The following is a 27,056-nucleotide window of genomic DNA, read 5'->3' as shown; positions in this document are numbered from 1 at the left end:
AATATTCATTGATTTTTTTTTTTTAAATCACATTTGAAAACCCTTGTATGTTATATTCTACATATGTCCTTCTAGTGCTGAACGTTAAAAATATTTTAGACCCTTTTCATGCAAAATTTATAAAAATATGTTTCACGTTTTTTATTAAAAAAACGTTGAATCCCTTCATATGCCGAACTAGTTTTTTTGTGGATTTTGCCTAAAACATGATTTTAGACAATATTCATTGAAAAAGCTTTTTAAAAATCACATTTGAAAACCCTTGTATGTTGTATTCTACATCTGTCCTTCTAGTGCTGAACGTTAAAAAAATATTTTAGACTCTTTTCATGCAAAATTGTATAAAAAATATTTTTCACGTTTGTTATAAAAAAAATTGTATCCCTTCATATGCCGAACTAGTTTCATTGTGGATTTTGCCTAAAACATGATTTTAGAAAATATTCATAGTATTTTTTTATTTTTAAATCACATTTGAAAATTCTTGTATGTTATGCTCTACATATGTCCTTCTAGTGCTGAACGTTAAAAAATATTTTAGACCCTTTTCATGCAAAACTAGTTTTTTTTGTGGATTTTGCCTAAAACATGATTTTAGAAAATATTCATTGAAATTTGTTTTTTTAAATCACATTTGAAAACCCTTGTATGTTATATTCTACATATGTCCTTCTAGTGCTGAACGTAAAAAAATATTTTAGACCCTTTTCATGCAAAATTTATAAAAATATGTTTCACGTTTTTTATAAAAAACTTTGTATCCCTTCATATGCCGAACTAGTTGCATTGTGGATTTTGCCTAAAACATGATTTTAGAAAATATTCATTGAATTTTTTTTTTAAAATCACATTTGAAAACCCTTGTATGTTATATTCTACATATGTCCTTCTAGTGCTGAACGTAAAAAAATATTTTAGACCCTTTTCATGCAAAATTTATAAAAAATATGTTTCACGTTTTTTATTTAAAAAACGTTGAATCCCTTCATATGCCGAACTAGTTTTTTTGTGGATTTTGCCTAAAACATGATTTTAGACAATATTCATTGAAAAAAGCTTTTTAAATAATCACATTTGAAAACCCTTGTATGTTGTATTCTACATCTGTCCTTCTAGTGCTGAACGTTAAAAAAATATTTTAGACTCTTTTCATGCAAAATTGTATAAAAATATTTTTCACGTTTGTTATAAAAAAAATTGTATCCCTTCATATGCCGAACTAGTTTCATTGTGGATTTTGCCTAAAACATGATTTTAGAAAATATTCATAGAATTTTTTTATTTTTAAATCACATTTGAAAATTATTGTATGTTATGCTCTACATATGTCCTTCTAGTGCTGAACGTTAAAAAATATTTTAGACCCTTTTCATGCAAAACTAGTTTTTTTTGTGGATTTTGCCTAAAACATGATTTTAGAAAATATTCATTGAAATTTGTTTTTTTTAAATCACATTTGAAAACCCTTGTATGTTGTATTCTACATCTGTCCTTCTAGTGCTGAACGTTAAAAAAATATTTTAGACTCTTTTCATGCAAAATTGTATAAAAAATATTTTTCACGTTTGTTATAAAAAAAAATTTATCCCTTCATATGCCGAACTAGTTTCATTGTGGATTTTGCCTAAAACATGATTTTAGAAAATATTCATTGATTTTTTTTTTTATCACATTTGAAAACCCTTGTATGTTATATTCTACATATGTCCTTCTAGTGCTGAACGTTAAAAAATATTTTAGACCCTTTTCATGCAAAATTTATAAAAAATATGTTTCACGTTTTTTATTTAAAAAACGTTGAATCCCTTTATATGCCGAACTAGTTTTTTTGTGGATTTTGCCTAAAACATGATTTTAGACAATATTCATTGAAAAAAGCTTTTTAAAAAATCACATTTGAAAACCCTTGTATGTTGTATTCTACATCTGTCCTTCTAGTGCTGAACGTTAAAAAAATATTTTAGACTCTTTTCATGCAAAATTGTATAAAAAATATTTTTCACGTTTGTTATAAAAAAAATTGTATCCCTTCATATGCCGAACTAGTTTCATTGTGGATTTTGCCTAAAACATGATTTTAGAAAATATTCATAGAATTTTTTTATTTTTAAATCACATTTGAAAATTCTTGTATGTTCTGCTCTACATATGTCCTTCTAGTGCTGATCGTTAAAAAATATTTTAGACACTTTTCATGCAAAACTAGTTTTTTTGTGGATTTTGCCTAAAACATGATTTTAGAAAATATTCATTGAATTTTTTTTTTTATCACATTTGAAAACCCTTGTATGTTATATTCTACATATGTCCTTCTAGTGCTGAACGTAAAAAAATATTTTAGACCCTTTTCATGCAAAATTTATAAAAATGTTTCACGTTTTTTGATAAAAAAACTTTGTATCCCTTCATATGCCGAACTAGTTGCATTGTGGATTTTGCCTAAAACATGATTTTAGAAAATATTCATTGAAATATTTTTTTTTAAATCACATTTGAAAACCCTTGTATGTTGTATTCTACATCTGTCCTTCTAGTGCTGAACGTAAAAAAAATATTTTAGACCCTTTTCATGCAAAATGTATAAAAAATATTTTTCACGTTTGTTATAAAAAAAATTGTATCCCTTCATATGCCGAACTAGTTTCATTGTGGATTTTGCCTAAAACATGATTTTAGACAATATTCATTGAAAAAAGCTTTTTTTTTAATCACATTTGAAAACCCTTGTATGTTGTATTCTACATCTGTCCTTCTAGTGCTGAACGTTAAAAAAATATTTTAGACCCTTTTCATGCAAAATGTATAAAAAATATTTTTCACGTTTTTTATAAAAAAAATTGTATCCCTTCATATGCCGAACTAGTTGCATTGTGGATTTTGCCTAAAACATGAAATTTAGAAAATATTCATAGAATTTTTTTATTTTTAAATCACATTTGAAAACCCTTGTATGTTATATTCTACATATGTCCTTCTAGTGCTGAACGTAAAAAAATATTTTAGACCCTTTTCATGCAAAATTTATAAAAAATATGTTTCACATTTTTTATAAAAAAAACTTTGTATCCCTTCATATGCCGATCTAGTTGCACTTCTCTAGCGTGCCAGTGGCCATCGAAAGGTGAGCATTTGCCCACTGAAGTCGGTTACGACAATGGTGAGGACGACCAGCACGTAGATTAGCTTCCCTGAAACGGTTTCTGACAGTTTTTGCATAAATTCTTTGATTGTGCAATCCCACAGTTTCATCAGCTGTCCGGGTGGCTGGTCTCAGACGATCCCGCAGGTGAAGAAGCAAGATGTAGAGGTTCTGGGCTGGCGTGGTTACACATGGTCTGTTGTTGTGAGGCCGGTTGGACGTACTTCTAGTTTCTCTAAAACGACGTTGGAGGCGGCATATGGTAGAGAAATTTACAATTAAATCCCAGTAAAACAGCAAAGGACCTTGTGAATATGCTGGAGGAAACAGGTACAAAAGTATCTATATCCACAGTAAAATGAGTCCTATATCGACATAACCTGAAAGGCCGCTCAGCAAGGAAGAAGCCACTGCTCAAAAACCGCCATAAAAAAGCCAGACTACTGTTTGCAACTGCACATGGTGACAAAGATCTTACTTTTTGGAGAAATGTCCTCTGGTCTGAAGAAACAAAAATAGAACTGTTTGCCCATAATGACCATCGTTATGTTTGGAGGAAAAAGGGGTGCTTGGAAGCCGAAGAACACCATCCCAACCCTGAAGCATGGGGTGGCAGCATCATGCTGTGGGGGTGCTTTGCTGCAGGAGGGACTGGTGCACTTCACAAAATAGATGCCATCATGAGGATATATTGAAGCAACATCTCAAGACATCAGTCAGGAAGTTAAAGCTTGGTCGCAAATGGGTTTTCCATATGGACAATGACCCGAAGCATACTTCCAAAGTTTTGGAAAAATGGCTTAAGGACAACAAAATCAAGGTATTGGAGTGGCCATCACAAAGCCCTGACCTCAATCCTATAGAACATTTGTGGGCAGAACTGAAATAATAATAATAATAATATGCCATTTAGCAGACGCTTTTATCCAAAGCGACTTACAGTCATGCGTGCATACATTTTTACGTATGGGTGGTCCCGGGGATCGAACCCGCTACCTTGGCGTTACAAGCGCCGTGCTCTACCAGCTGAGCTACAGAGGTAGAGCACGGTGTGTGCGAGCAAGGAGGCCTACAAACCTGACTCAGTTACACCAGCTCTGTCAGGAGGAATGGGCCAAAATTCACCCAACTTATTGTGGGAAGCTTGTGGAAGGCTACCCGAAACTTTTGACCCAAGTTAAACAATTTAAAGGCAATGCTACCAAATACTAATTGAGTGTATGTAAACTCCTGACCCTCTGGGAATGTGATGAAATAAATAAAATCTGAAATAAATCATTCTCCCTACTATTATTCTGACATTTCACATTCTTAAATTAAAGTGGTGATCCTAACTGACCTAAGACAGGGATTTTTTACTAGAATTAAATGTCAGGAATTGTGAAAAACTGAGTTTAAATGTATTTGGCTAAGGTGTATGTAAACTTCCGACTTCAACTGTATATATATTTAGATTCCGGAAACTGACATTGCTCGTTCTGATATTTCTTTCAACTTTTTTTGATAATGTGTGTGTATGGTTTTGTATTGCTAGGTATTACTGAACTGTTGCAGCTAGAAACACAAGCATTTAGCTTCACCTGCAATAACATCTGCAAATCTGTATTCGCAATCAATAAACTTTGATTTGATTTGTCATGCTGAGGGGATCAGTGTTGGTGAGCTGATCGGACTGGGGCTTTTCATGTTGCAGACTATTTACAACCAGCTGGTATTGGCTCCCTTTACACATTAGCCAATGACTGTCGACACCTGTAGGTCTGACTCAGGAACAACAAGGGTGTGTATAGGGCCAGTCGTCTGAGCCAGTGAGCGAGGGCTCTTGGGTGGTTTCCTCTAAGTACAGATCTTGGATCAGCTTCCCCTCCCCCAATAACCTTAACCATTAGTGGGGAAAATGCTAAACTGATCCAAGATCAGCGTCTAGGGGAAACGTCACTTTACATCGCTGGGGAGCGGGGACAGAGGCCTCTGTCTCCAGCCGTTTGTCCTGCAAGTGCCAAGAACCTTTCTGTCTGTGATGCCCGGAGGTTGTTTAGGCTGTGAGGGAATGACTGTGTCTCCCTGTCAATAGGTAGAGGAAAGGAATAGGAGATAAGTGTGGGTAGAGTTGAAGACTACCTGAGTAAGTAAAGGAGGTCACAGGACCCCCCCCACGCCTACATCACCTATGGTCTACAAATGCCAGCCGAGATGAGAGCAGAGTAGGACACATTCTCTGACACCGCTGTCTTCCTCCTCTCTTTGATGTGTGTTATATCAAGTTCAAGATCATCTCGTCTGGGGAAAGATTGGGTGGCTCCATTAATTGTCAATGCTTTCTTCCCCACTACAAGGTAGAAGGTACCCATCCACTGTTAATCAGTAGTCTCGGCTCAGATGAATGGAAGAGACCGTCTTTAGTTCATTTATTAAAATGTTCAAAGTTAGCAAGTTGGAAATGTTGGGATCAAGCCTACTGTGTTTGATCCCAACATAACCCTCAGTGAGGATTTGAGCCTTCACTACAGGTTTATGAAATAACTGGGGTGTAATCATTAGTCTGAAAAACAAAACAAAAACCAGAGTTTCTATTGGACAAATGTAAGTAGGTCCCTCCCCGTTTCGTTCCGTGTGCTTCTGTTTGGTTCCTGATCTACGTCCCTGAGTTCGACATGCAGGACATTTTCAGGTCCCAGATGGGATTAGCCTAATTGCTATCATTTTACATTTACATTTTAGTCATTTAGCAGACGCTCTTATCCAGAGCGACTTACAGGAGCAATTAGGGTTAAGTGCCTTGCTCAAGGGCACATTTACGTCATTTAGCAGACGCTCTTATCCAGAGCGACTCACAAATTGGTGCATTCACCCTATAGCCAGTGGGATAACCACTTTACAAATGTTTTAACAAGGTAAATCAACAAGGTAAATCATTTTACATTATGTCACACATGTAGACCTATTGTATGTAGGCTACAGTAAGAGTTATGAGCTAGATACATTTGGTATGTTTTATATTAAATTCCAATGTCATTTTATCCTATAAGTTTAAGTACTGCAGGCCTACTTTGACAACAACTCGGCTAAAGGATTTTACTGGAAGGAACTGACTGTAGATGTTTCTCCATTCTGAGATGTTATCAGCTTCCCACCTTGTCAGAGACAGGTCTCATCAGGCTTTTGATTAAAAGATGAGTGACCTTTTACAAGAAAATAACTACAGTTAGTAGCCTATGAAGTCTCCAAACGTCACATTTCACAGCCGCTGTTGCTCAATTTCAGTGCTGCCGTCTACAGTCCAGTGATCTTGTAGTTGAAACTATTTATGTTGAGAATGGTTTTTATTACACAATCTGGAAGCAGCGAGAGCTAGTTGATTTATTTGATATATTTTTAAAATTTTCATAAATTTAGGAAACAGACAAGAATTAGGTTGCACAAAATAGCCAGGTTCTTTGTCATATACTGTGGTATACAGTGCCTTCGGAAAGTATTCAGACCCTTTGACTTCTTCCACATTTTGTTACGTTAAAGCCTTATTGTAAAATTGATTAAATTATTTTTCCCCTCATCAATCTACTCACAATACCCATAATGACGAAGCAAAAACAGGTTTGTAGAAATGTTTGCAAATTTATAACAAATAAAAAACAGAAATATCTTATTTACATAAGTATTCAGACCCTTTGCTATGAGACTCAACATTGAGGTCAGGTGCATCCTGTTTCCATTGATCATCCTTGAGATGTTTCTACAATTTGATTGGAGTCCACCTGTGGTAAATTCAATTGATTGGACATGATTTGGAAAGGCACACACCTGTTTATATAAGGTCCCACAGTTGACAGTGCATGTCAGAGCAAAAGTCAAGCCATGAGGTCAAAATAATTGTCTGTAGAGCTCCGAGACAAGTTTGTGTCGAGGCACAGATCTGGGGAAGGCTACCAAAACGTTTCTGCAGCATTGACAGTGGCCTCCATCATTCTCAAATGAAATAAGTTTGGAACCACCAAAACTCTTCCTAGAGCTGGCCGCCCGGCCAAACTGAGCAATCGGGGGAGAAGGGCCTTGGTCAGGGAGGTGACCAAGAACCTGATAGTCACTCTGAGAGAGCTCCAGAGTTCCTCTGTGGAGATGGGAGAACCTTCCAGAAGGACAAACATCTCTGCAGCACTCCACCAATCAGGCCTTTAAGGTAAAGTGGCCAGACAGAAGCCATTCCTCAGTAAAAGGCACATGACAGCCCATGACACTGTATGGAGGTGCAATTCTATGGGAAAGACAACAATGCCATCTAGTGATGAGTGGAATCCATGACTCTACTGTAGCCAGATTCACTCAAGGTTCAACACTTCTTGACATTCATTTGGTTTCATGTATGTTCTTCTGTTCAACGTCAAATCTACCTTGTTACCTCCTGTCAACAATGTTGTTGGGGTCTGCATATTTATTCATCCCTGGCATTCATTAGAGCCCTTCTTAGTAGACCTACTGATTTTCAGAGGGTTCCCTGTCCTGCAAACGAGAGAAAGAAATCTAAAGTAGCAACTGGGAAAAGGGAAGGAAAACAGGAATATGAAATGGAGAAAGAATCATTGGGTAGAGGAAAGAGCAACAACTAGAAGAGAGACATGAGGGGAGAGATGAGAAAGTGAGGACTGGCAAGCATTCCACTTAGTGCACTCTGAAAGTATTCAGACCCCTTGACTCTTTCCACATTTTGTTACGTTACAGCCTTATTCTAAAATGGATTAAATAGTTTTTTTTCCCTCATCAACCTACACACAATACCCCATAATGACAAAGCAAAAAACAGGTTTTTAGAAATGTTTGCATTCACAACGGAACGATCACATTTACATAAGTATTCAGACCCTTTACTCAGTACTTTGTTGAAGCACCTTTGGCAGCGATTACAGCCTCAAGTCTTCTTGGGTATGACGCCACAAGCTTGGCACACCTTTATGTGAGGAGTTTCTCCCATTCTTCTCTGCAGATCCTCTCAAGCTCTGTCAGGTTGGATGGGGAGCGTTGCTGCACAGCTATTTTCAGGTCTCTCCAGAGATGTTCGATCGGGTTCAAGTCCAGGCTCTGGGTGGGCCACTCAAGGACGTTCAGAGACTTGTCCTGAAGCCACTCCTGCATTGTCTTGGCTGTGTACTTAGGGTCATTGTCCTGATGGAAGGTGAACCTTCACCCCAGTCTGAGGTCCTGAGCACTCTGGAGCAGGTTTTCACCAAGGATCTCTCTGTACTTTGCTCCGTTCATCTTTCCCACGATCCTGGCTAGTCTTCCAGTCCCTGCCGCTGAAAAACATCCCACCAGCATGATGCTGCCACCGCCATGCTTCACCATAGCGATGATGCCAGGCATTCAGGCGAAAGAGTTCAAGCTTGGTTTCATCAGACCATAGAATCTTGTGTCTCATGGTCTGAGAGTCCTTTAGGTGCCTTTTGTCAAACTCCAAGCTGGCTGTCATGTGCCTTTTAGGAGTGGCTTCTGTCTGGCCATTCTACCATAAAGGCCTGATTGGTGGAGGGCTGCAGAGATGGTTGTCCTTCTTGGTGGTTCCACAGAGGAACTCTGGAGCTCTGTCAGAGTGACCATCAGGTTCTTGGTCACCTCCCTGAACAAGGCCCTTCTCCCCCGATTGCTCAGCTTGGCCAGCTCTAGGAAGAGTCTTGGTGGTTCCAAACTTCTTCCATTTAAGAATGATGGAGGCCACCGTGTTCTTGGGGACCTTCAAGGCTGCAGAAATGTTTTGGTACCAGTCCCCAGATTTGTGCTTCGACACAATCCTGTCTGAGCTCTAGACAATTCCTTTGACCTCGTGGCTTGGTTTTTGCTATGACATGCACGGTCAACTGTGGGACCTTATATAGACAGGTGTGTGCCTTTCTAAATCTTGTCCAATCAATTGAATCTACCACAGGTGGACTCCAATCAAGTTGTAGAAACACCTCAAGGATGATCAATGGAAACAGGATGCACCTGAGCTCAATTTTGAGTCATAGCAAAGGGTCTGAATACTTATGTAAATAAGGCATTTCAGTTTATTTCTATTAAATTCGCTTTTTTTTTTTTTCTGTTTTGGCTTCATGGGGTATTGATGAGGAAAAATTATAAATACTCGGAAAATGAAAAACACAAAACGGTTAAATCTTGCAAGGGTTCAACAACTCTGTCGTTGTGCTGTGGTAACTTATTTTGGTTACCCTAGACATACTGAATGCATTGACATATCGGAAACATTCAACATGTTCATTGTGGGAACATTGGAACAAACTACCCTGGTCCCAGATCTGTTTGAGCTCTTGCCTACTCCATTGCGGTCATCTTCAAACCAAACATGTTGGACATGACAATGAGTGACAAAAAGTAAACATGACAGCAGACACTGGCACTCAGGTTATTTGTTCAAACCTAGCCTAAATAAAACATAACTGACCAGGCCAAAAAAGGCCAAAAAATAGAACTTGGTCCTATAGAGGCATATTTTATTTATTTTTTCAATATACTTCAGAGGAAAACAATATACAAAGCAATGATGTGATGAGCTTTACTGAATGTGTTGGTGCAGCTCAATCAGACTCAATAGAAGAATAGAACGGTGGAGAACATCAGGCAGTCACAGCTCAGGACACCGGTTACTTCCCAAATGGCACCCCATTCCCTATATAGAGCACTACTTTTGACCAGAGCCCTATGGGCCCAGATCAAAACTACTGCACTACATAGGGCACCATTTGGGACAAAGCCACTGTTCCTGTACTGACTCAGAGTGGGGGGGGGGAAATACAAAGATGCAAGTATGGACGGGCGTGCCAAAACAACCCTATAGATCGACGCATGACAAATGCTTGTTGAAGATCTTTTTGTTACTGATCAAATAGAAAAGAACATGGTATATTTATTTCCATGTCAGAGGTTGTGTGACTTAAGACTTTCAACAAGGCACTAGCATTAATAGTAATAATAAACAAACCACTAACAGAGAACTCCAATAAAATAATAACCAGTGCTCGCTTGAGTTTAGCATGTTTATTACAATATGCACATTTCACATTGGCTGTCATTGCTCTGCTCGACCTCTGACCCTGGTGTGTGGAGTTAATGATCAGCACCTCCATGTCTACATCCAAAATGGCACCCTGTTCCCTATATAGTGCACTACCTTTACCAGGCCCTATGGGTAAGAACACTAAAAAGGATTAGAGAGACTACGTCATAATAGAGAGCAAGAAGTACAAATGGGAGCCAATAGTTATAATTGTGTCATTCAGGTAAATTCACTGAGTTCCATTTGGCTCCCATTCCACTTCCTGAAAAATCTTGAGAATTATGACATCGCAGTCTTCTCCTTTTTAGTGTTTTTGACTAATGGGCCCTGGTCAAAGGTAATGCACTAAATCGGGAATACGGTGCCATTTCAGTTGCACCCTATACCTTGCCAGTGCCCCCAAACCGCTGCTTTAATAGCTCCCAGTAGTATTCATTCTCAACAGGGTGCAAAGAAAAATGTGTAGCAATAATTTATGAATAATATATTCTGATATACTAGTAATCACTGCAACTTTTTAATAAAACCTTTCTTTTCTTCTTAAACTCCATTATTACTTTATCAACTGTACATAGGAATGAACTCTCGGTTGAACCAAGATGGTGCCACCTCGCTTTTAATAAAAGTACCCCCCCCCTCCCCAATAAAAAAAAACTTGCTGGAAAGTTTGAGAAAAAAACAGGAGGGTTTTTACTCTTCCCGGCTCCTCCCCCTTACAGGAGGAGCTAGACCAGGGGGTTGGGCTTCTGCGTGTAATGGGTGTGCCCAGGGGAGGAGTTAGGGAGGGGCTAGCAGTGGGAATGGTCCTTGATCTCAAAGAAGCACACCATTGCGGCGCCCTCTTTCTTTCGTTTCTTTTTTTCCATTACTCATCACTCACTCCATCACACCACCAGGCACTGGTTTGTTTGTTTTTCGTTTTAGGAAATGCAATGCAGGACAGGGCCACTGGGAGCTGTGAACAAACAGATCCCTGAACCATTGCGACCAGACATCATGAACCTTTAAGCAGGAGGAGGGTTGGGTGGGGGGTAGCTGTGAGCGGCAGTCTCCCAAATATCACCCTATTCCCTATATAGTGCACTAATTTTAACCAAAAGTAGTGCAATACATATAGGAAATAGGGTGCCATTTGGGACACATCCTGTGTGTTTGTGTGTTTGTAACCATTATACTTCAACCAGAGGGGGATAATAGGGAAAGTAACTGTTTAATCCATTGAGCATTATTATTATTATTATTGAAGAGCAGAGAAAAAACGGTGAGTTTGTTTTACTATGCTTGCTTGTTTTACACTAAAGGTATTTTTTATGTTTCCGTTATTATTGACTTTATAATGCTATACTCCACCGTTTCCATGCAGGTCATAGACATGCTCAAGGCAATGGTTCACCGATCTATTAACGAAAAGCTTGAAGTCTGCAGACTGACAGTGCCGCCGTCTCAAATGGCATCCTATTCCCTATATAGTGCACTACTTTTGACTAGGGCCCATAGGGTTCTGGTTAAAAGTAATGCACTAGAGGGAATAGTGTGCCATTTGGGACGAAACCACAGACTGACAAGTTTAATATGAAGAAGGCTATGAACTTAAGCCGTTACTTCCTCGGCATAACGTTGATTAGTTTGGATGTCAAAAGCTTTGATAAGCATGGCTTTCCATGGTTTCAATAATCTACAAAACATATTTACAACATGGATAACATCTACAAGAAATCTACATCTCCAGGGCGCATACAAAACCAACCATGGGTGCGTCCCAAATGGCACCCTATCCCCTACATAGTGTACTATAAAGGCAATAGGGTGCCATTTGGGACGCAGAACATGTCTTGTATCAACCCTTTTTCTCCCCTCTTCCCCAAAAACCAATCAACCACTCAGACCCTCTCCCCCTAGCCCAGCCCTCTCCCCGCCCCGCGGTCCAAAGCCAATCCAACTGCAGCTTGTGTTAAGACTGGGCACAGAACAAGAACACAGAACGGTTCTACCAACCAACGGCTCTCTTACAACCATGTGCAATGGGTCTCTCCACCCTTTCCTCTCCACTCCACTCTTCAACTCAAGTTCTCAGACCATGAAGGAATTCTGATTCTTCAACTTTTCAAGTTCTTTAATTTGTTGTCTCAAAAATAATATCCTACAGACAAGAGCAGAAAATATATGTATTAGTTGTCATGTTAAAATATTTGTAATAATGGAACACATGGATGTTAACATGCATATCGCAGGCAATTAAGGTCTGGACTCTTACCTCTGCTCGCGCAATGTCGCTTGAATTTCACTGACTCGAACTAAGGATCTGAGATTTTTTAACTCCGTGCAATTTTCAGACATGTAGATGCTTCCCATGGTGTGGGCCTCCTCGCGTAGTCTGGACGCCTAAAAAAAAAAAAAAAAAAAAACTTGAACATAATCCAAGACATAATCCAAAAAACAACAGCAACGACACTGATCAATGCATAATGAATCAAGGTTCACATCAAAATAATGAGTTGAATCGGTTACCCAATACTGCTAAAATCTATACAATCTCTATCCTCTTTACTGGTAAAATAAAAACAAATAATGCATACAATTCCTTGGATGCGTAACCTACCTGTTTCTCTGCGTGGTCGGCGGGCCAGCCCTGGACATGCTTGATGAGATTCTCATTGAAGTGTGCTGCTAGGGTGGGTGTGAAGGAGCAGGAGGCTGGTCGGGTGGAGGAAGAGGAGCTGGAGGGGGTGGAGGTGGTGGTGGTGGCACTGCTGCTGCTGGGGGGGACGTAGTTGGGACCTGGGGACGGACTCCTCCGACTGCTGTGGAATGACAGAGGAGCAACGAGAGGAGAGGGTCAGACTAAGTATGCATCTTATACATCAATGATATTCTGCTGTAATAACACCATCACCAACGTTGTTGTTGTAACAGAGGAGACAGGAGGAGAGGGTCAAACCGATAAATCAGACAAAACAGACCAACACAGCATAATATCAACAAGAGGAAAGGTTCTTAGAAATCAAATATAACTAAACAATTGTGCATATTATGTGAGATTCTGCTGACCAACTACAGCCAGAGAGAAAAGGGTCCACAGACAAAACGGACACATTCTGCATATTATTTTAAGCTCATATAACACTCCAGTGTCTGACTACAGTAAGGGCGGGGGGAATAATCTACATTGTAATACTTATTTTTGCAATACTGTATTCACTCAGTGGCTTGTGAATCATGATATTTGGTTAAATACGCTTATCAGTTCATATACATATCAACAGACGTGTTGAACTTGATGTCGTCTTGATTTCTTTTGGTTAAACAACGGTGAATCCATAACGGTCTTTGTGTGTAGCGATACAAAGCAATGAGTTATGAAAAACGTGTTCTATAAACCACCAGCAGGTGGTGCCACAGCACGACATTTTGACAATTTAAAAGGTCTCTTACAAGGCATGTTCATGGCATTGTTCTGTTTTTCCTTAACATCAGTCAGACCAACACAGAGTTGTTTTGTCTTCTTTAGATAAGAGCGTCTGCTCTGATTATTTTTTTTTTAAAATAGATTTTTCACACTAAAAACAACAATTAACATGATACACACAACGAACACATTCAACACCACACAATGTCATATACAGTGCATTCGGACAATATTCAGATCCCTTGACTTTTTCCACATTTTGTTACGTTCCAGCCTTATTCTGAAATACCCCATAATGACAACGCAAAAACAGGTTTAGAATTTTTTGGCAACTGTATAAATGAAATATCACATTTACATAAGTATTCAGACCCTTTACTCAGTACTTTGTTGAAGCACCTTTGGCAGCAATTACAGCCTCGAGTCTTCTTGGGTATGACGCTACAAACTTGGCACACCTTTATGTGAGGAGTTTCTCCCATTCTTCTCTGCAGATCCTCTCAAGCTGTTTCAGTTTGGACGGAGAGCGTCGCTGCACTGCTATTTTCAGGTCTCTCCAGAGATGTTAGATCGGGTTCAAGTCCGGGCTATGGCTGAGCCACTCAAGGACATTCAGAGACTTGTCCTGAAGCCACTCCTGCGTTGTCTTGGCTGTGTGCTTAGGGTCATTGTCCTGTTGGAAGGTGAACCTTCGACCCAGTCTGAGGTCCTTGGCATTCAGAATCCTTTAGGTGCCTTTCGACAAACTCCAAGCAGGCTGTCATGTGCCTTTTACTGAGGAGTGGCTTGCATCTGGCCACTCTACCATAAAGGCCTGATTTGTGGAAGTTCTGCAGAGATGGTTATCCTTCTGGAAGGTTCTCCCATCTCCACAGAGGAACTCTGGAGCTCTCTCAGAGTGACCATTGGGTTCTTGGTCACCTCCCTGACCAAGGCCCTTCTCCCCTGATTGCTCAGTTTGGCCAGCTCTAGGAAGAGTCTTGGTGATTCCAAACTTCTTCCATTTAAGAATGATGGAGAGCCACTGTGTTCTTGGGGACCTTCAATGCTGCAGACATCTTTTGGTACCCTTCCCCAGATCTGTGCCTCGACACAATCCTGTCTCTGAGCTCTATGGACAATTCCTTCGACCTCATGGCTTGGTTTTTGCTCTGACATGCACTGTCAACTGTGGGACCTTATATAGACAGGTGTGTGCGCCTTTCCAAATCATGTCCAATCAATTGAATTTACCACAAGTGGACTCCAATCAAGTTGTAGAAACATCTCAAGGATGGAAACAGGATGGACCTGACCTCAATTTCAAGTCTCATAGCAAAGGGTCTGAATATTTATGTAAATAAGGTATGTTAAAAAAAAAAAAAATTAGACATTTGCAAAATTGTCTAAAAACCTGTTTTTGCTTTGTCATTATGGGGTATTGTGTGTAGATTGATGAGGGAAAACAATTATTTAATCAATTTTAGAATAAGGCTATAACATAACAAAATGTGGAAAAAGAGGGGTCTGAATACTGTCTGAATGCACTGTACAGCGTTCCAGCCCATAATATATATATATATATATTTTTTAAGAGCGTCTGCTAAATGACTAAAATGTAAATGAGAAGCTCACCTTTGACGCTGGAGGGTCCTTGGGGAGGCTGCGATGTCGTGTCCGTGCTGTTTCTCGCTGGGGAGGGGCTGCTGGGGGGAGGGCTGAGGGGCTGATCCCTGCTGCTTCACAACCAGCGTGTTGCTCACCTGGACCACACAGACAGAGAGGGGAGAAGGGTTGGAGAGGAAACACACCAGAACCATTGCCGTTCACCACGACCACACAGAGACAGCGATGAAGGTTAAAAGCCCAGATTAGACTGGCACAGACCATCATTTTACTGAAATACACCTGCTGTTGACTAACTGACTCTTGACACAAACACAGGGGGATGTTATAGGATAGGATAACAATGACAGTAGCTAGGTTTCCATCCAATTGGCGACAGATTTTCATAAAAATATTCTAAAATCCTCATAATGCAATATAATATAAAAGACCCTCAATATTTATTGGAAAGGAGCATCAAGCTCATCACCTTGCATTTCGCCACCCTGAGAAGTTCATTATAACTTAGTGCCTTCAGAAGATATTCACACTTTTTGACTTTTTCCACATTTTGTTATGTTACAGCCTGAATTTAAAATTGATTAAAATGTAGTTATTTTTAACACTGGCCAACACACAAAACCCCATAATGTCAAAGTGGAATTATGTTTTTACACATTTTTACAAATTAATAAAATAATGAAAAGCTGAAATGTCTTGAGTCAATAAGTATTCAACCCCTTTGTAATGGGAAGCCTAAATAAGTTCAGGAGTAAAAATTAGCAAGTCTCATAATAAGTTGCATGGTCCCACGGTCGAGACGTGAATTTCTAACAGATTCAACCACAAAGACCAGGGAGGTTTTCCAATGCCTCGCAAAGGGCAGCTATTGGTAAAAAAAAATAAGCAGACATTGAATATCTCTTTGAGCATGGTGAAGTTATTACACTTTGGATGGTGTATTAATACACCCAGCCACTACAAATATACAGGTGTACTTCCTAACTCAGTTGAAGGAGAGGAAGGAAACCGCTGAGGGAATTCACAATGAGGCCAATGGTGACTTAAAACAGTTGAGTTTAATGGCTGTGATAGGAGAAAACTAAGGATGGATCAACAACATTGTAGTTACTCCACAATAATAACCTAATTGACAGAGTGAAAAGGAAGAAGCCTGCACATAATTTTTTTTAAATCCAAAACATCCTGTTTGCAACAAGGCACTAAAGTAATACTGCAAAAGATGTGGCAAAGCAATTCACTTTTTGTCTTTAATACAAAGTTTCTTATTGGATTTGCCCCAAAGATTTGCCTCAAGCATAGTGGTGGCTGCATCATGTTATGGGTATGCTTGTAATCATTAAGGACTGGGGAGTTTTTCAGGATAAAAAATAAACGGAAAACGAGCTAAGCACACACAATATCCTGAAGGAAAACCTGGTTCAGTCTGCTTTCTACCAGTCACTGGGAGATGATAACTGGGCGGCAGGTAGCTTAGTGGTTAAGAGCATTGTGGCAGTAACCGAAAGGTCGCTGGTTCTAATCCCTGAGCCGACTAGGTGAAAAATCTGTCGATGTGCCCTTGAGCAAGGCACTTAACCCTAATTGCTCCTGTAAGTCGCTCTGGATAAGAGCGTCTGCTAAATGACTAAAATATAAATGTACATTAATTCATCTTGATCAACAACCAATTTGAGAGCTTGAAGAATTTAGAAAATATTGTGCAATCCAGGTGTGCAAAGCTCTTAGAGACTTACCCAGAAAGACTCACAGATGTAAATCACTGCCAAAGGTGATTCTAACATGTATTGACTCAGGGGTGTGAATATTTATGTAAATGAGATCTGTATTTTATTGTCAATTAATTTGCAAACATTTCTTAAAACATATTTTCACTTTGTCATTATGGGGGTATTGTGTGTAGATTTGTGAGAAAAAAATTAATGTAATCCCTTTTGAATTCAGGCTGTAACAACACGTGGAATAAGTCAAGGGGTATAAATACTTTCTGAAGGCACTGTATTTCATCAGTAGACTAATAAATTAAATCATTTTGAGTTGTAGTGGGAGGACCACACAACATGTCATCACGTGACTCCAAGTTTACTTCAATATGATAGTTGTGAATAAAAGCATTTCCACTGCCATTTCTCGCTTAGGTACTAGAATTTTTGTTACAGTCTGACTTCTATCAAACGTGATTGAGAGGATCAAGTCTATAAGTGTATAGCTCGCACAGTGCCTGCTCCACTTAATCATTCACTGCTTGAGCTGTCTGGGCTGCATTGTTAGTGCCCCACTAATGCTGCACAGAAGATTGCTAACACACTTGAATAAAACATTTAAACCGTTCATTACTGTTCGAAAAACAATGTCCATACAGGCTAAAACACTTTCACAATGCAAGAAGACACATTTGCTGGCTTTTTTTGCTGGCTTACAGCTGAAGCTAACATCAATTCACTACCCTAGTACTTTGTTTGTGATGATATGCAAACCATAACGCAAAATATGCTGATTTCAAAGCTGATTGTCACCAAAAACGTTAATTCACTTAGTCCACCTCGCCACCAAAATAAATACTCTTTCACTTTGTCTGCCTGGCCTTATGTCTCCTTCAAAAAGACTATGCATGTGCCTCCTGTCATTTGACATCATTACTTTCTTAAAGAGACAGCGCACACTTTCATAAAAGACGTGGTTGCTCAGTAAAATAAAATAAAATGTTCTCCTAGCAGTTGCCAATAAAATAAGTCCCAAATGGAAGGGATTGTTTGTCAACTGTAGCCCCATGAAATCAGCTAAAACAAGCTCAATAACTCAATGCATGCCCACACCTATTGAATAATATGCATTCACCTGTATTGTGAATAGCCTTCTACATATTGATTTACCCAATTCATCAATAGAGATTTACCATTCAAATAAATTATTCCAATTATGTTTTGAAGTTGGATTGGTTAAAACTAATTAAAATTGATTGTAGGATTGTATAATTGATAATTGAATGCATACATTAGAAGAATGGCGCCGGAGGGGATGGCTGCCGTTTTACAGGCTCCTAACCAATTGTGCTATTTTGTGTGTTTTTTTTTGCATTGTTTGTAACTTACTTTGTACATAATGTTGATGCTACAGTCTCTTATGACCGAAAAGCGCTTCTGGATATCAGAACAGCGATTACTCACCTCGAACTGGACAAAGATTTTTTCTTTAATGAGTCGGACGCGAAGGATATAATGTTGCTCCCAGACAAGGCCCAAATCCCCGTCATTCACATGAAGAAAATAAGGAAATACAGGGGGCGGAGATCAGGGTACCTTGTGAGAATTTGTTGGCGCGTGGGTAACCCGCCTCAACCATCTGTTCTATTAGCCAACATGCAATAACTGGAGAATAAAGTGGATGAGCTCCGTTCGAAACTATCCTACCAACGGGACATTAAAAACGAACATCTTATGTTTCACCGAGTCGTGGCTGAATGATGACGCGGATAATATACAGTCAGCTGGGTTTTCCATGCATCGGCAGGACAGAACAGCTACGTTAAGACGAGGGGTGGGTGTGTGTGTGTCTATTTGTCAATAACAGCTGATGCGCGATGTCTAATATTAAAGGTAGTCTCGAGGTATTGCTCGCCTGAGGTAGAGTACCTCATGATAAGCTGTAGACCACACTATCTATATTTTTCGTAGCCGTCTATTTACCACCACAAACTGACGCTGGCACTAAGACAGCACTCAATGAGCTGTATAAGGCCATAAGCAAACAAGGAAATGCTCAACCAGAAGCAGCGCTCCTAGTGGCCGGGGATTTTAATGCAGGCAAACTTAAATCCGTTTTTACCTAATTTCTACCAGCACATCACATTTGCAACCAGAGGAAGAAAAACTAGACCACCTTTACTCCACACACAGAGACGCGTACAAATCTCTCCCTCGCCCTCCATTTGGAAAATCTGACCATAATTATATCCTCCCGATTCCTGCTTACAAGCATAAACTAAAGCAGGAAGTACCAGTGACTCGCTCAATACGAAAGCGGTCAGATGATGCGGATACTACAGGACTGTTTTGCTAGCACAGACTGGAATATGTTCTGGGATTCTTCCAATGGCATTGTGGAGTATACCACCTGTCACCGACTTCATCAATAAGTGCCTTGACGACGACGTCCCCACAGTGACCGTACGTACATATCCCAACCAGAAGCCATGGATTACAGGCAACATCCGCACCGAGCTAAAGGGTAGAGCTGCTGCTTTCAAGGAGTGGGAAACTAATCCCGCTATGCCCTCCGACGAACCCTCAAACAGGCAAAGCGTCAATACAGGACTAAGATTTGAATCCTACTACACCGGCTCTGACACTCGTCGGATGTGGCAGGGCTTGCAGACTATTACGGACTACAATGGGAAACCCAGCCGCGAGCCTACCAGATGGGCTAAATGCCTTTTATGCTCGCTTCGAGGCAAGCAACACTGAAACATGCATGAGAGCACCAGCTGTTCCGGACGACTGTGTGATCACGCTCTACGTAGCCAATGTGAGTAAGACCTTTAAACAGGTCAACATTCACAAGGCCGCGGGGCCAGACGGATTACCAGGATGTGTACTCAGAGCATGCATGGACCAACTGGCAAGTGTCTTCACTGACATTTTCAAACTCTCCCTGACCGAGTCTGTAAGACCTACATGTTTCAAGCAGACCACCATAGTCCCTGTGCCCAAGAAAGCGAAGGTTACCTGCCTAAATGACTACCTCCCGCAGCTCTCACGTCTGTAGCCATGAAGTGCTTTGAAAGGCTGGTCATGGTTCACATCAACACCATCATCCCGGAAACCCTAGACACACACCAATTCGCATATCGCCCCAACCTCAATCGCACTCCACACTGCCCTTTCCCACCTGGACAAAAGGAACACCTATGTGAGAATGTTGTTCATTGACTACAGCTCAGCGTTCAACACCATAGTGCCCACAAAGCTCATCATTAAGCTAAGGACCCTGGGACTAAACACCTCCCTCTGCAACTGGATCCTGGACTTCCTGATGGGCTGCCCCCAGGTGTTAAGGGTAGGCAACAACACATCTGCCACGCTGATCCTCAACACGGGGGCCCCTCAGGGGTGCGTGCTTAGTCCCCTCCTATACTCCCTGTTCACCCACGACTGCGTGGCAAAGCACGACTTTAAGTTTGCTGACGACACAACGGTGGTAGGCCTGATCACCGACAACAATGAGACAGCCTATAGGAAGGAGGTCAGAGACCTGGCAGTGTGGTGCCAGGACAACCTCTCCCTCAATGTGAGCAAGACAAAGGAGATGATCGTGGACTACAAGAAAAGGAGGGCCGAACACGCCCCCATTCACATCGGCTATAGTGGAGCGGGTCGAGTGTCAAGTTCCTTGGTGTCAACATCACCAACAAACTATCACAACAAGAAAGTCGTATAGAGGGCACGACAACGCCTTTTCCCCCTCAGGAGACTGAAAATATTTGGCATGGGTCCCCAGATCCTCAAAAAGTTATACAGCTGCACCATTGAGAGCATCCTGACCGGTTGCATCACCGCCTGGTATGGCAACTGCTTGGCATCCGACCGTAAGGCGCTACAGAGGGTAGTGCGTACGGCACAGTACATCACTGGGGCCAAGCTTCCTGCCATCCAGGACCTACATACTAGGCGGTGTTAGAGGAAGGCCCAAAAAATTGTAAAAGACTCCAGTCGCCCAAGTCATAGTGTTCTCTCTGCTATCGCACAGCAAGCAGTACCGGAGCACCAAGTCTAGGTCCAGAAGCCTCCTTAACAGCTTCTACCCCCAAGCCATAAGACTTCTGAACAATTAATCAAATGGCCACCCGGACTATTTGCATTGACCCCCACGCCCTTTGTTTTTACACTGCTGCTACTCGCTGTTTATTATCTATGCATAGTCACTTGACCAATTCCTACGTGTTGAAATTACCTCGACTAACCTGTACCCCCGCACATTGACTCGGTACCGGTACCCACTCTATATAGCCTCATTATTGTTTTTTGTGTGTTTTTTTTACTTAAAAAAAATATATATATATTTTCTTACAACAGCATTGTGGGCTTGTAAGTAAGCATTTCACGGTAAGGTCTACACCGGTTGTATTCGGCGCATGTGACAAATACAATTTGATTTGACATGGCCTTCTAAAAAAATGTACATCAAAATGTTCAAATATAATGATATTGAGCTCAAAAGATCCCCAACGATTGAACAGAGCAGTAGCAGAGGATATCTGTCTGGATCAATTGCCATTCTGTGACATTGGCTAATACATATTTTTTTGCCATTGTATCGTTTTGGTATCGCGTATCATGATGGTATCGAGTATCGTGACACTAAACCTGGTATCGAAGTCAAAATTCTGGTATCGTGACAACACTACTCCCTACAGCACTTATAAAAACTGAACCTGGGTATGATTTAGGCCAGTTTGTGATGCTGTGAAACATCAACTGCAAATACTCCTAGGCCCAGACCAGCTAGGTTATGAAGCCAACACAAATACACCCATCCACTTTAATCATTTACATTACATACAGAACAAGACAGCCAATGTGTAATGCGACACATGGATTGAACAGAGATGGTGCTCTGCAGGCAGAGTGAGGTAGACATGCCCTGCCTTAGGCAGGATAACTACTTTAGACACAGAGGTCCTACCTGTAGCTGGGGGGCAACAGGAGGCTGCTAGGCAGGCAGTAGTGTAGTAGTTAGTATATGACCCTACATTAGACTGGCAAGGCTACGAGGCTGCATTTAGACAGGTAACCCAATTCTGATATTTTTTCCCCCACTACTTGGTCTTTTGACCAATCACATCAGAGCTGATACGATTAGTCAAAAGACAAATTAGTGGGAAAAGATATCAGAATTGGGCTGCCTGTGTAAAAGCAGCCAAATAGACATGGCCCTACCAGAGTGGTAGTAGACAGTACCTTAGGCTGGAAGGCTACAAGCTACAGCGGACAGTGTGGTAGAGAGAGGCCCTACCTTAGGCGGTGGGGCTACAGGAGACAGTACCTTGGTCTGGGAGGCTACAGGGGGCGTGCTGAGCAGGGCTTTGTGGTGACCAGCGTTGTTCTGCGGCGTGCTGATCCTGGGAGACACGTAGGAGCGGGGAGAGGAGGCGTCTGACGTCAACGACATGGGGGACTGGTTCGACTGCTGGGCTGTTGGGGGTAACAGAGGGTGGAGAATGATTAGACATCTATCTGGTTTAGATAGACTTTAAAATCAACAGTGGCAAGTTGGAAGAGGAAGGTTGCCATTGTGGATCTAAAAACAAACAAGGAAGCAAGATAAAAAACAGGGTGGCTGAAGGCCTACCTTGGTTGGAGAGCTGGGCTGCTTGGGAGAGCAGAGTAGTGATGTTGAAGGCTGACGGGCCGGCTGTGAGGATCTTATGAAGCAACGACTGTAACGACGCTTGAGTGACAGCAGCTTTGAGGACTGGAAAGAGGGGTAGAGAGAAAAGATGAGTGAGGAAAGCTTGGAAAGATGGGCTTTTATCTAAAACCATAACATAAGATGATCCCTAATATCAGCCCTGTTTTAGAGCCATCAGATCAGCCACACTTTAAAGCCACACGACCAATGATTGAGATGGCCCACCAACAAAATGTAAACAATGGAGCAAATGAATTCTATGACAGTGACTAATCTCTAGCTGGTCCAAATGTCTCTTGAAGTAGGAGCAAACTGAATCAGGGTTGGGCGATATTACGATAGTTTCGTCTATCGACCATGATTGACAGCCATCGTCGATGGTGACGACATTGTGATGTGACAGACAATGGTTTACCCTATTTGAACTTGACTGGCGCTGCGCAGTAGACCTAAGAATGGAGTTGGTTAGCACCAAAGTGACATTCCGAGTAATCTGCCTATTCCTATTTGGTACAGCCTATTTCAACAGAGCAGAACAAGAGAGGAATGTAGGCTAGCCAGAGCGGTGAATTCCACCAAGGAAGCCCAGATTTCCAGCCAGAAAATATTGATTCCCTCTTTCTCGCTCTGTCAGATGCATGGGCTTTATAGCCTAAACCTATTCATAAAAAAACTAAAAACTAAATTGTGTCTAGCTGTTTTAAAAAACGTAGGCTATATTCCCTTCTCGCCATTCAATATGACTTTGGGCTACTAAGCTTTTGTTTAATGCATGCATGCTTTCTCTCCCGATCAAACAATGAATCTCAATGAGTTCCATCTAAAATGATTGAACTAATTTCCATCTTAAAAAATAGTTTGAATAGCCTTAAAACGTAAGGTAGCCAAGGGACTAATAATGAGAGAGAACAAACTATCAATGGCGTATAGAAAATTTGAATGACAAGTTCAATCAAGTTTAAGCTTATTAAGAAAAAAATTCTGTGCAGGGCGTAAACAATCCCTCCATGCAAGGTTAAAAACCAAATGGCCAATATAGCCTATCATAACAGCTTTAAGACAAAGTATTTCCCTAATAGCCTAAGAAGAAGGTACTGTTGTCCTAAAGTTGCCGCTTTCATTCTTGTTCTTTTTGAAAGTCGGAGGCTATAGGCCTAGGCATAGGCTATTCTCAATCACAGCTTTATGAGAACTGGAACAAAGAATAGCCTATTAAGAGAGGAGGATGAGGCAAAGCAATTATTATCCAGTTCTGAAGACCGTAGACTATGCTTCTATCCAGCCCATGATTTATAACCTAACTCACTACGGTAAGACAGCCCATTCAAGAGCTGGGACGATAAACCAAAAATTACTGACATTTCTAACTCATACTGAAGCAATTTTGCATATGTCGGTAATTGTCGATGAGTACACAATGTTCCTTCAAGCATTAAACAATAGCCTACGGAGCGGCGTGGCATATTTGAAAGCGAAACGGCATAGCAAAAAATGATTGCGCTCCCGGAGCTCAACACTTTCATCTATGTCGTTTCATTTTAACTAAGACTACAGCAGCCAATCAGAGCCGTGTTCTATTCCATGCTTCCCACACAAGTGATGTTGCGAGTAGCTTTGTTCATTAGTGGGGGAAATTGAACAGCGACGAAGAAAATGCTGTCACTGAAATCCAAGAACAAATACTGCCAAAGAAGGATGCTGTGTCGCTTGTTGGGACTTACTTTGGTTTTAAACCTAGTGACATCGAGCAGAGTGAGGCAGTGTGCTTGTACTGTCGCAAAACTATAGCAACCACTCGAGGAAACACAAGCAACTTATTCTACCATTTGAAACAGGCACGTAATACAGCATGACGAATGCATGGCGAAGAAAAATGAGGCAGAGGCCAACAAGCGTCATGACAAGAGCAAAGCCCAGGCAACAATCCATTACGGAATCGTTTGCACACACACAACTCCCTATGCAACACATGCATTTAGCTACACCCGCAATAATATCTGTTAATATATGTATGTGACCAATAAATTTTGATTTGATCATTAGATTTTAACACATTCTGACCAAAGGAATGAAATAACAGATGCCATAACATACCACATTGCAAAAGACATGGCCCCAATTTCAACAATTGAACAGTGGGTTCAAGAAGATGGTTCACACTCTGGACAAGAAATACAAAATGCCATGTACAAGAAATGTCACGCCAAAATAACATCGGAGCTGAAACCGGTGCACTATTTCGCGACAACAACTGGAGACCTACATGTAATTGACACTGCACTACATCGATGCCGACTGGAAGCTGCGCAGCTGGTGCTTGCAGACGACCACACTGGGGAGATAATAGCTGCGAGACTCGCTAGAAGCCTGGGGATCAGCATCACAAACGTTAAGGATGGACGAGGTTGCTGTGTTTTGGCCATCGACTTCTCCGCGTGATCGGTATGTATTGTAATCAAGTTAAATATAAATGAGCAAAAAGTTATATGCCTACATTTTGATTGTGTTTGGAGCAAATAATATGCTGCAATTACCAACCACCAATATACTGACAGACTTGAACTTGGTTTGAAATACTATTACATTCAAAATCAGAATTAAGAAATAAATGCATAACTAAATGAATGTTTAAAATACAGGTCTCTTTCTGTAGCAGCGTTATATCAATCATCGTATAAATCATATGCTGGATCACCTGGTAACCAAATAACTTCGGCTAATATGGCAATTAATTTGACATGGTATAAAAAGGGCGCTAATGGAGAGTACCTGGAGTCTTGCTAACACCAGCCTCTACATTCTTGCAGCTCGCTGTGTAGTTACGTGGGTCGCGCGTCAGCCAGGCTAGAGTAACTGTGCACCTCCCCCAAAAATGTTTATCGTTATCGCAAAAAATTACAATATAGATTTTTGTCAATGTCGCCCAGCTCTAGCCCATTCCTCATCAGCTGACTGTCACTTGGTTCCATCAGACACACCTGTTCCATACTGAAACTCAACCAGAAAGTAATATTAGAAAGGATTTGCCCACACTTACCTTTTCTAATGATTCAGCATTTCTTTTTGGGGGGGGTGGGGTTGGCCAATAGGGGGCGATACCATCGTATATGTTTTATGAGTACATAATCACGAGAAGACAAAGGTTGACGTCGCCCAACCCTATAACACACAGGACATTAGGGCTGACCTCATTTAGTCGACTGGTCGATAGGCTGTTGGTTGACCGAGATATTTTAATCGAGCAGTGGCAAATATATTTTTAATTATGGCACCTGTCTGAGTGGACTAATCCATTGGAGGCCGCGGGGATGGCACACCAGTATCACCAGTAGTGCATTTACCTTTAATTCCCATAATTCCTAATCTACAATGTTTGTTTGGTTACGGTAATTTCTGTTAATGCATTCAATAAATTATTATTACAGTCTTATCGTTGTCTTTGTAGGAGTGGACACGTTGTTTGCAGAGCGCACAACCTAGGCTACACTTTTGGTTTATTTAATTCCATTGTTGTCAATTTATTCATTGTCTTTTGTTTGGAGCGCTGCTGTCAATCTTGAGTGAGGACAAACACCTGATTACACATAAGTGGCGCCGGAGAAGATGGCTGTCGTTTTACAGCCCTCTAACCAATTGTACTATTGTGTGTGTTTTTTCGCGTTATTTGTAATTTATTCTGTACATAATGTTTCTGCCACCGTCTCTTATGACCAAAAAGAGCTTCTGGATATCAGGACAGCGATTACTCACCTCGTATTGGACGAAGGTTTTTTCTTCAACGAGCCGGACGCAAATGATATCCTACAGACACCCGACAAGGCCCAAATCCCCGTCATTCGCATGAGAAAGAGAGAGATATCGTGGACGTAGGTCAGGGTGCCTTGTAAGGATCGGACGGCGAGCGAGTAAACTGCCTCTTCCATCAATCCTATTAGCCAATGTTCAATCATTTGAAAACAAATTGGACGACCTAAGATTACGGTTATCCTACCAACGGGACATTAAAAACTGTAATATCTTATGTGTCACCGACTCGTGGCTGAATGACAACATGGACAACATACAGCTGATGGGATATACGCTAGAGATCGGCAGGATAGAACGGCTGACTCCGGTAAGACAAGGGGTGGCGGTCTGTGTATATTTGTAAACAACAGTTGGTGCACAAAATCTAATACTAAGGAAGTCTCGAGGTTTTGCTCACCTGAGGAAAAGTATCTCATAAGCTGTAGACCACACTATTTACCAAGAGACTTTTCATCTATATTTTTCGTGGCTATCTACCACCACAAACCGATGCTGGCATTAAGATTGCACTCAATAAGCTGTATAAGGCCATAAGTAAACAGGAAAACGCTCATCCAGAGGCCGAGCTCCTAGTGGCCGGGGACTTTAATGCAGGGAAACTTAAATCCGTTCTACCTAATTTCTACCAGCATGTAAAATGTGCAGCCAGA

At 40.9% G+C, this 27,056-nt stretch overlaps 1 protein-coding gene across 2 annotated transcripts in view; it reads right to left on the bottom strand.

Moving 5' to 3' along the window:
• Positions 1–10,147: 10,147 nt before the first annotated feature.
• The window catches only part of LOC121570014 (WW domain-containing adapter protein with coiled-coil), a 54,539-nt gene continuing 37,630 nt past the window's right edge, over positions 10,148–27,056 (bottom strand). For both annotated transcript variants that reach the window (XM_041881460.2, XM_041881461.2), the window contains exons 8-13: positions 22,540–22,662; positions 22,234–22,382; positions 15,202–15,329; positions 12,781–12,982; positions 12,436–12,563; positions 10,148–12,321 (exon numbers count right to left, since the gene is read on the bottom strand). In XM_041881460.2, coding sequence (XP_041737394.1) covers positions 12,252–12,321; positions 12,436–12,563; positions 12,781–12,982; positions 15,202–15,329; positions 22,234–22,382; positions 22,540–22,662 — 800 coding nt within the window. In that variant the 3' untranslated portion in view covers positions 10,148–12,251. The remainder of the gene's footprint in view (positions 12,322–12,435; positions 12,564–12,780; positions 12,983–15,201; positions 15,330–22,233; positions 22,383–22,539; positions 22,663–27,056) is intronic.

Source organism: Coregonus clupeaformis, chromosome 7, assembly GCF_020615455.1.
Source record: "Coregonus clupeaformis isolate EN_2021a chromosome 7, ASM2061545v1, whole genome shotgun sequence".
In the NCBI taxonomy this organism is placed as follows: Eukaryota; Metazoa; Chordata; class Actinopteri; order Salmoniformes; family Salmonidae; genus Coregonus; species Coregonus clupeaformis.
This window is presented reverse-complemented; position numbering and strand designations above follow the sequence as displayed.